The sequence below is a fragment of the Bison bison genome, unplaced genomic scaffold, assembly GCF_000754665.1.
Source record: "Bison bison bison isolate TAMUID 2011002044 unplaced genomic scaffold, Bison_UMD1.0 scf7180017864370, whole genome shotgun sequence".
NCBI classification, from domain to species: domain Eukaryota; kingdom Metazoa; phylum Chordata; class Mammalia; order Artiodactyla; family Bovidae; genus Bison; species Bison bison.
The window spans coordinates 10,512,696-10,523,315 of record NW_011494942.1 but is presented as its reverse complement, the minus strand read 5'-3'; the positions used below and the strand labels follow the sequence as shown (position 1 = coordinate 10,523,315).

The 10,620-nt window shown below is 39.2% G+C and overlaps 1 protein-coding gene across 1 annotated transcript in view; it reads left to right on the top strand.

Annotated features, from left to right (window-relative positions):
- The window catches only part of LMNTD1 (lamin tail domain containing 1), a 62,005-nt gene extending 52,091 nt beyond the window's left edge, over window positions 1-9,914 (top strand). The window contains exons 9-10 of the mRNA XM_010855997.1: window positions 3,234-3,297; window positions 9,618-9,914. Of these exons, the coding sequence (XP_010854299.1) occupies window positions 3,234-3,275 (42 nt within the window). The 3' untranslated portion in view covers window positions 3,276-3,297; window positions 9,618-9,914. The remainder of the gene's footprint in view (window positions 1-3,233; window positions 3,298-9,617) is intronic.
- The last annotated feature ends 706 nt before the right edge of the window (window positions 9,915-10,620 follow it).

The following is a 10,620-nucleotide window of genomic DNA, read 5'->3' as shown; positions in this document are numbered from 1 at the left end:
TTGCACCAGTCCATTTTAGGGTTGGTAGATGTCATCAGATGAAGAAGAGGCATCGCATGTGATTGTTGTCGAAGGTATTCACAGACTTGGAGAAAGTCTTTTCCTTGAAGTGGGGATGTCCACCACGGGAAGCCTTCCACTGACCAAGAGGGGAGTGCTCCACAGACCCAGCAGTTAGATCGATTGTGGAATGCAGCATAGGAGTGAGCCCAGAACAGGAAGACATTGTCTTGAGGATCAAACGGCAGACTCAGGATTTTTGGAGTCAGCAGAAGTAGACTCACATAGATTATCAGGCCCATCCGCTGCCCTTTGCTTAACTCTAGAGCTCGGGTCAGGGCCACAAGCTCCGCCAACAGAGCACTGGTTCCCTGGGGGAGAGATTTTGTTTCCAAAACCTGTTCAGCAGTCACCATGGTGTAACCTGCTTTACACTTTCCATCCCGAACAAAAGAACTGCCATCTGTAAATATTTCCATGTCAGGATTGTCTAATGGGGTATCCTTTAGATCCTCCCGAGCTGCATAGTTCAAAGTTAGGAATTGAGAACAATCGTGATCAGGTGTTTCATTTTCCTTCTCAGGAAGGAAAGTGGCAGGATTTAAATTTCCACAAACTTTAAGCTTAGTTACTGGTCCTTCTAACAACAATGACTGATACTTAAGAAGCCTACTGTCTGTCTCTTCTTACAGCTGAAATAAAGGTTTGTTTAATGACCATATAAAGAATTCCAAGATATTAGCCCTAATGATAAAATGATTGGGTAACTTCATGACTAGATCTTGTATTTCAAAACATTTCAACATTATAAAACAAAAGTATTTTAAAGTTATGAAAGATTATAATCTAATTTATGAAAATACATCATTAATGACCCCTTGCTTCAGAAAAGTAAAAATACTATTTTTGGAAGTCAAAATATTCAGATTAAAGTTACTAGGTGCTAAATATTTCAGGATCAAATAACCCAAGAAATTACCACCATCACACTCTGAAATGGAAGCACTACCAGTAATAATCCCATCATTAAAATTCAAGAAATTATAGATGGGAATTTTCTGTAAGTGTTTGCAGTTCTAAAATACAAAACTCTGCTGAAGAACAAGGTTTTGGGGTGCAATTCAAAACCTTCATCTTCAGGCTTGTCATTCTGGAAGCACACACGTAAAATTTTTACAAGAGTGTTTCATGCCAACAAATTGCTCCAGAAGATGAGAAGCGATGGCTAGATTGTTCTGCCTAAACCATTGCCTGTGTAAGGAAAATATCTTAGAAGCCTGTTTATATTCCAGGTCCATAACTCACTGTTCAGAAAGTTAACACTGTGATGTGCCAAACAGCATCCTGATTCATTAGATTTAGAAACCTATTAGTGGCTAAGAGAATCACTGTGTTAACCAGCAACACCCTGTGTTTTTGTTATTCTTTCTTGCACATCACATTTTCACACTTTGTAATCAGTTCAGTTCAGATGAGTTCAGTCGCTCAGTCATGTCCAACTCTTTGCGACCCCATGAACCACAGCATGCCAGGCCTCCCTGTCCATCATCAACTCCCAAACCCATGCCCATTGTGTTGGTGATGCCATCCAATCATCTCATCCTCTCTCATCCCCTTCTCCTCCTGCCCTCAATCTTTCCCAGCATCAGGGTCTTTTCAAATGAGTCAGCTCTCCACATCAAGTGGCCAAAGTATTGGCCTAGAATGTCGATGTTCACTCTTGCCATCTCCTGTTTGACCATTTCCAATTTGCCTTGATTCATGGACCTAACAATCCAGGTTCCTATGCAGTATTGCTCTTTAAGCATCGAACCTTGCTTCTATTACAGGTCCCATCCATAACTGGGTATTGCTTTTGCTTTGGCTCCATCCCTTCATTCTTTCTGGAGTTATTTCTCCACTGATTTCCAGTAGCATATTGGGCACCTACTGACCTGGGGAGTCCATCTTTCAGTGTCCTACCTTTGGCCTTTTCATACTGTTCATGGGGTTCTCAAGGCAAGAATACTGAAGTGGTTTGCCATTCCCTTCTCCAGTGGACCACATTCTGTCAGACCTCTCCACCATGACCCGTGCGTCTTGGGTCATAGTTTAGTTTCATTGAGTTAGACAAGGCTATGGTCCACATGATCAGATTGGCTAGTTGTCTGTGATTGTGGTTTCAGTCTGTCTGCCCTCTGCTGCCCTCTCTCAGCACCTACTGTCTTACTTCAGTTTCTCTTACCTTGGATGTGGGGTATCTCTTCATGGCTGCTCCAGCAAAGTTCAGCTTCTGCTCCTTACCTTGGACGTGGGGTAGCTCTTCTCGGCTGTTGCCCCTGATCTTGGACATGGGGTGGATCCTCTCAGCCATGCTTGTGGGCTATCAAATACTAGCAATTCACTTGACAATTCTTCTGAACTCACAGAGAAGGAAAAGAGATAGGCATGACTGAGCAGCTTCCCTAGAGTGGTCTTTTCCAGAGGAGTGCATTGTTATCTGCACCTAAAATATTATTTTTCTTTCCTCTCTTGTTTTATAAGAATAAAACAACATTTCATCTCTGGGCTAGAAGTAATTTATACTTGGGATCATCCATCCAGTACTATTTCAGTTTGATACGCTTGGTTTTTTCTATGTAGGAATTATATTTCAACAAAGTGACTTTCAGTCCCTGCCCAAATAGATGGAAGTGAGGGAGGCCACCACCCTACCCTGGTGATGAATAGTCAACTCATTCATCACCAGCATAGAGCCACCTAAATTGGCAGGCTAGGTGGTGTCTGCTTCTGTCCACACATCTCCTTGTATTAATAACTCTCTCCTGATGCAACCTTATTCCTGAACCTCCCTTCACTGGCTACTGCATCATTGTGGCTGCTGAAACTGTAGAAAGCATTTGAGGAATTTTACAGGCTGGTAAAATTATTCTGCAACCTCAGTTTTTAAAAATACATCTTCAAGATATTTTTTCTCTCAAAGTTTTAATTATATCTTGAAATTTATGTTCCCTTTTAAAATGACTCACAGTTTGGACTTACGGATCAAATAATACTTTTCCAGTGGTATTTAAACACTTTGATTCAAGTTACTATTAAATATTGTCCTTATACCTTAGATTTTTTCCTTCAAATGAAAATAATCCTTTGGTTGTTAGTTTATTCCAGGGTTTATTTTAATGTGGAAAAAATAATGCTCGGCATATAGGATCTTGCCCATCTGCCTAACCTAGAGCCTTTTTTGGGGTTTGCAGAGATCAAGAAAAAACAGGACATCTGAGTTACGAAAGCAATAGGCAGTCGATTCAACATCTAAAGGTGAGTATATAGAGATATTGCAAATTTGCCTTCTTTGCAGAAAAAGAAAGCTAAAATTGTAGATATATCTTTAGAAGCCATCAGATCATGGAATTTTTTCATATATCTGTAATGATTAATTTTCTGTTAAATATTTATGTTGCTTTTGGAGCCATCAATTTTTGTCATCTCTGTTGTATGATAAACTTTCTAAGAATGAGAAACAGAGAAATAGCACATCTTTACTTTTTGCCTTCATCCTACCTTTTATATCCTCATCCTATCCTTGTTGATGGGTAAGAGTGACTGAAATTCAGAGTCAGTTAGAATACTTACAGAAATGCTCTGTGACAACCTAGAGGGGTGGGATGGAGGTGGGGGTGGGAGGGAGGTTCAAGAGGGAGAGAATATATGTATATTTATGACTGATTCATATTGTTGTACAGAAGAAACCAACACTTGTAAAGCAATTGTCCTCCAAATAAAAATAAATTCAAAGAAGTTTTAAAACCTCAAACATTAAAAAAAAATAATAACAGCCAATGTTGGCAAGGATGAGGAGAAACCTCCATTCTCATTCATTGCTAAAAAGAGAAGAAAGTCCTTTCCAAACTTTAAAAACCATTTTGCAGCTATACCAGTACATTTTAGTTCCTATGAGCAACAAAGTATTAATAGTATAAAAAACTTATTCTGGTTAAGGAGACTGTGGAAGCTGTGTAGTTGTGTATCATTTAAATGGTGATGAAAGAGTAGGAGCTCTGGCCTCTACTGTTTAGTTGATAAATGACTTTATTTATTTTTTTTTATGCTTTTTTCTTTATTCTTTTTAAAAGTATGAAAGTATGATAATACATTTACAGGAGACTTGGAAAATACAGAACAAACTTGGAAAATACAAACAAACAAACAGAACAGATAAATGACTTTACATTGTTTAACCAGTCACTTCCTACCTTGCCTCATCTTTTTCGTGCTGATATTTACATCTAAGTGATATCTACAATGACTTTCTGTTTTATAAGTGGTTGTGTTTAAACTCTTGTCCCAAGAGCTGATGACAAGACAATTTGGGGTCAAGGACTCTTTTTGGTCAGTATCCTTCTTTAGTTGACATCCTTTGTTGCTCTAGTCCATGACTGATCTACTTATATGTCTTATTGATCTTTTTTTCTGATGAAGCTTTGTGTTTACTCCTTGATTTCAGAATAAAGCTACAGGCACTGGATCCCTAACTTGCTAATATTCTAGACTCTGCTGACAAAAATGACTTAACACTACTACCCTACACAGCCTGCTGGCCTTTCGTGGTCCCACTAGTCACCCATGTCGATGTACCAACCTGCCGAGTTTTCTCTGGTTGCTCAGCTGCTAGTTTCTTTCAGTTTGTCCCTTCCTCGGTTTTTCCTGATCATCTTCTTTTTTTCTGAATGTTACCTACTCTTACACAAGTCCACTCTTTCCATTTCTATAGCCTCGTTATCTTTGAGCTTCCAACCTCTTAAAAACATGATGGCTGCCTCTTCCTATTCCTCCGGGAAGTCGTCTTCTCAGACACTTCTCATAAAACATCAGGGCTGTAAAAGAATTTAATTTAGCTACGTCATTCTAGAGTGAAAGAAACGGAAGTCTGTGGAGACAAGTTTATCAACATTCACCTAGTAATCAACCACAAGGCCAAAATTAAGGATTTTTTCATTGCAAAGAACTGGAGAATCCAGCCTTGGCCCCCACTGATATAATTTCCACTCCCAGAAGTCTTCTAGACTTCTAGTCTATCTACACTGGGATCCGTTTCTTCCAGCTGGCATAGCCCTGAGCAGGGGGGTCATTGAAATGCAGAGGATGGGATCTGAAATCTGCCACAGGCATTAGCAACCAGCACTTCTATACTTCAATTACCCTTCACTTCCTGTAACCAGAAGGGAATTGCACTTCATACTCAAAATGCAGATGAGATGGAATAGGGACATTATATTCAAAACAAAAACAGGACTTTGTTCTAGTCGGTTTTGGTTGGAAAAACCTGTTCTAAATCCTCTCATGGGATGTTGAATAACATAATTTTGGCAAAAGTTTTTAACCTTTGTTGGTCTTCTTCAGGCATTATTCTGCTTAACTACCATGGTCACAGATCTGTTCTCTGAGCCTCTCTGTGGGAAATTGTTTGGTAGCTCTGAGTTTTTTTGTACCTACTCTGTTTTGAAAAGTCCTAGTTTTCTTGAGACGCCTTTCTTTTGTTTTCTCAGAGCCTCCATCCCCAACTGGTGACATCTTTAGGATGGATCATTAATGTGCTCTCAAAATATTTTCTGAAGCTTTTAGTGGGAGCAAAATTTTACTTCATCTGTTAGTGAATGACTTCGGTATTGCAGTCATATCTGGTGTGTCTGTTCTTAGAAAACTGTTCAAAGTCATTATTCAGTTCCCACTGGCATTCATAATCATTCCTTGGTGACTTATATTGTTATACATCTGTATAGGATTTCATGGTTTTCACATTATCTTGTTTGAACCTATGAGATATAGGTAGGGCTGATATTATCTCCATTTTATGGCTGTAGAAACTTCAGCTCAGTGATTCAGTGACTTTCCTAAAGTCACTAAGATAGTAAGTGGCAGAGTGAAGACTAAAATCTTAGCCTAATGCCAGTGCTCTTCCACATGACTCTACTAATCAAGCATGAAGATTGTCTTTGTCTGATTGCACCCCACCCACTTGTCTGAAAGGCAAAAACACCCCCCAAGTTTAGAAGTAGGACTAGAAAAAGACATCTTCATTCACATGAAAAAAGCAATTTGCTACCATGAGAATCTTAAGACATCTCCTTACACCAAAAAAGATTCAAGTCTTATTTCCAAAACTGCTAATTGAAGAATGTCAGTTACAAACACAGAAAATCAAAGTTCAATCTCCAGCATCTCTGACTGCTAATTACATTTTTACACTAACCACATTTCTATGCTACAACCAAATAAATCCATGCCTTGCACTTGGAGTCACAGCTCCCAGAAGCTCTTTGCTCAGTTCTTTGCAAGGAACGTGTGAGAGTTCTACTGTCTGACTAATGGGCCATGCAGATGGATGATGCCATAGAAGGCTGCAGAAATAGAACTCCTCACAGGTTAGAGTAGAGAACTTTGGCAAGGCCAAGTCATGTCTCTGTCTGCCACCTGCCCCATGAACTCTCAGACTTGCCATGAGACACTGAGGAATCTAGAATGGAGAAAGAAGGAAGACAGATCAAAGGCAGAAGTGGAACTTGTTACATTTCATCGGTACTGTCCTCAAGAGTATGCCATTGCAAAAAAAAAAGAGAGAAAGAGAGAGGGAGAGAGTATGCAATTGCTTAGGACCTGGGAGGAGAGCAGCAAAATTGCAAACATGGCATACTAAGTTCATAATTGGCTAAAGTTCTTACACTTGTAAGGCACTCTTGTATTCAGTTCCGTTCAGTCGCGCAGTCGTGTCCGACTCTTTGCGACCCCATGAATTGCAGCACACCAGGCCTCCCTGTCCATCACCACTGTTGTATTAGGGCTCCTAAAAAAGTAGTACTGATAGAGTCCTTCCATGAACTGGTCTGTGTTCACACACCAGTTACTGTTCTAAATGGCCCAAACTGGACAGCTCAAACATGGGATGTCCTTCTTGTCCTCCTCTGAACCTTCCTTGGGACCCTGACAAGAACTTGTGAATATGTATGTTAGTCATTCAATCATGTCCAACTCTTTATGACCCCATGAACTACAGCATGCCAGGTTTCCCCGTCCTTCACCATCTCCTGGAGTTTATTAAAATTCATGTCCATTAAGTCAGTGATGCCATCCAACCATCTAATCCTCTATCATCCCCTTTCTCCTCCTACACTCAATCTTTCCCAGCATTAGGGTCTTTTCCAATGAGTTGGCTCTTTGCATCAGGTGGCCAAAGTATTGGAGCTTCAGCTTCAGCACCAGTCCTTCCAATGAATATTCAGAGTTGACTGCCTTTAGGACTGAGTGGTTTGATCTACTTGTTGTCCAAAGGACCCTTCAAGAGTCTTCTCCAGCACCACAGTTTGAAAGCATCAGTTCTTTGGCACTCAACCTTCTTTATGGTCCAACTCTCACATCCATAGTTGACTACTGGAAAAACCATAGCTTTGACTATTCGGACCTTTGTTGGCAAAGTGATGTCTCTGTTTTTTAATGCATTGTACATTGTACATTGTCTAGGTTTGTCATAGCTATTCTTCCAAGGAGCAAGTGAATTTTAATTATGTGGCTGCAGTCAATGTCTGCATTGACTTTGGAGCCCAAGAAAATGAAATCTGACACTGTTGCTACTTTTTCCCCAACTATTTGCCATGAAGTGATAGGACTGGATGCCATGAACTTAATTTTTTGAATGTTGAGTTGTAAGTCAGCTTTTTCCACTCTCCTCTTTGACCTTCATCAAGAAGCTCTTTAATTCACTTTCTGCCACTGAAGTGGTATCATATGCATATCTGAGATTGTTGATATTTCTCCCAGCAATCTTGATTCCAGCTTGTGAGTCATCCAGTCCAGCATTTCATATAATGTACTCTGCATATAAGTTAAATAAGCAGGGTGACAATGTACAGCCTTGACATCCTCCTTCCCCAACGTTGAATCAGTCCATTGTTCCATGTCTGATTCTAACTCTTGCTTCTTGTCCTGCAAACAGGTTTCTCAGGAGGCAGGGAATGTGGTCTGATATTCCCATCTCTTTAATAATATTTCATAGTTTGTTGTGATCCATGCAGTCAAAGACTTTAGCGTAGTCAGTGAAGCAGAAGTAGATATTTTTGGAATTCCCTTGCTTTTTCTATGATCCAGCATATGTTGGCAATTTGATCTATTTTTCCTTTGCCTTTTCTAAATCCAGCTTGTACCTCTGGAAGTTCTCAGTTCACAAATTGTTGAAACCTAGCTTGAAGGGTTTTGAGCATAATCTTGCAATCATGTAAAATGAGTGCAATTGTACAGTAATTTGAACATTCTTTGGCATTTCCTTTCTTTGGGATTGGAATGAAAACTGACCTTTTCCAGTCCTGTGCCCACTGCTGAGTTTTCCAAATTTGCTGACATGTTGAGTGCAGCACTTTCACAGCATCATCTTTTAGGATTTGAAATAGCTCAGCTGGAATTTCATCACCTCCACTATCTTTGTTCATAGTAATGCTTCTTACGGCCCACTTGACTTCACATTCCAAGATGTCTGGCTCTAGGTGAGTAACCACAACATCCTGGTTATCTGGGTCATTAAGAGGTTTTTTTGTACAATTCTTCTGTGTATTCTTTCTGCCTTTTCTTAATCTCTTCTGGTTCTATTAGGTCCTTTCCATTTATGAAAGGAGTTTTGAAAGTCTAGTGATTAAATTTTCTGATGTTAGCATTTTCTATGTAGATTTTGTTGTATGTTTCTTCCATCTATGTCTTTCTCCTCTCAGTGCTCAAGGTGGACTGTTTGCAAAATTCTTCAGTCAGTTGAAATTTCAAGAATATTTGTTTCTCATAACCTCCTTTCTTTCAAGTCTGTTGGCTACCCTGTTCTCTGTGTTCCCAGCCACACCTTCTTGTGCCACAGCAAGGTTGTATGAGAGAAGTAAAACCACCTACAATTTAGACTCTTCTCCACGCTGGATCAGAGATACTCCATAGGTTAGAGGAAATTACATGTGGGTGAGGTGTCTTCACTCCATTTCCTCAGAGGTAGGAGAATATAAATATCTCAGACTAGAAGTCTCCTGCTAAGACTCCTAGATAAGATTCAAGCAGTTGCAACAGAGAAACAAAACTTTCTCTTTTTTTTTATGTGTGTTACCTGCTATGTTGTAAATCTGGGGCATATCTTAGCTATTTAGTGGAAAAGCTAATCAGATACTACTTAAGTACCACCAAGAAGGAAATGTAGGGGTGAAAGTTTAGAAATGAGTTATTAAGCTGGTTGTCTCAGAATCATTGGGATTTTCATAGTTAAGACCAGAAAGAAATAGTATCCATGATCAGGTAGTGAAGTAGCTACACTGCTTAGAAGTCATGACTCAGCATAAGAACTGTAACCTGAATAAGCACACAAATTACCAAGTTGAGTTAGAATGAAGGAAAAGCGAATACTCCTTTTACTCTGGCAAAAGGTAGGGCATCAGCAAATAACTTCTTCCTGTTATTGTCCCCCATCCATGAGTCTGTTCTAGATCTGCTGTTTCCATGTCTTCATTTAAGAGGAATGTGAAGAACTTGATCATTTCTACTTTATATTGCTCTGACAATTTCAACATGTTTACAGTCTATATTATATCTCACCATGCATTTCCATTTTATCTTTTGTTCAGGATGATAATATTCTGGAGAACAACACAAGGATGCCTAACATGATGCAGCCTGCCTTCCACACAGGAAAGGAGAGGAAGCCAGCAGCAAGCAAGAACATGGTTTCCTTTAGAAAAGATAATTCCTCAGGACTTCCCTGATACCATTTGTTGGAGAAGGGAGATAAGAGTTTGTGCATAAATTGAAACATTTGTTGTCCAGACTGTTACAAAGAAAAATACTGGTCAAAAGCAAAACCATCACCGATTTCATTTTATGCACATGAAGTTTCCCAAACATTAATTTCAGTCTTTTATACCCTGCCCAGATGTTAGGTCAACCACTTCTGCCATTTCTGCAGATGCATTTTCCAAAAACACATGTTTTAGGAATTCCAGATCTTGTGGTCTGTCTGATTTTCTACACTTGGAATCTATCTCTTTAAAGCATGTGTTAATCTGGCTTCCTAATGTCTAGAAGTAATAGAGTATGTTTCTATGGGATAACTAGTTGGGAGTTTTTAAACCTGCCTGCACGTAACTCAGATTCAGCCAAAATAATCTCTTCTACCTTGTGACACTAGGTACAAAATCCCATAGATAGGAAATACCAAGAGTGTTTTTATTAAGTAATCTGATGGAGCTACTTTTTTTTTTTTACACAATTCTCACTTCTTATTCTTTAGTGATCTTATTCTATACTCATCAAGAGCATACAAGTTGAAAAACTAATGAACTTGTTCATTTTTAATGTTGACCTTCTCTTCATAGGCAGAAGGTATGATTGCTTCTGTTTCTGAGAACAAATCCTGTCTATGCCTCATAGCCCAGCTTAATGTATTTTAATTTTTGTTTATTTATATAACACATGCAGAAGATGGGGCATATACAGTCTTGAAATGTGAGAAGGAGCAAGAAAAGTGAGGATTTTCCCAAAATATACTCTGTTTGAAAAAAATAAATGTAAAGTGAAAGTGAAAGAAAGTGAAGAAATGTAAAATAACCCCCAAACCCATTAGTGGTGACC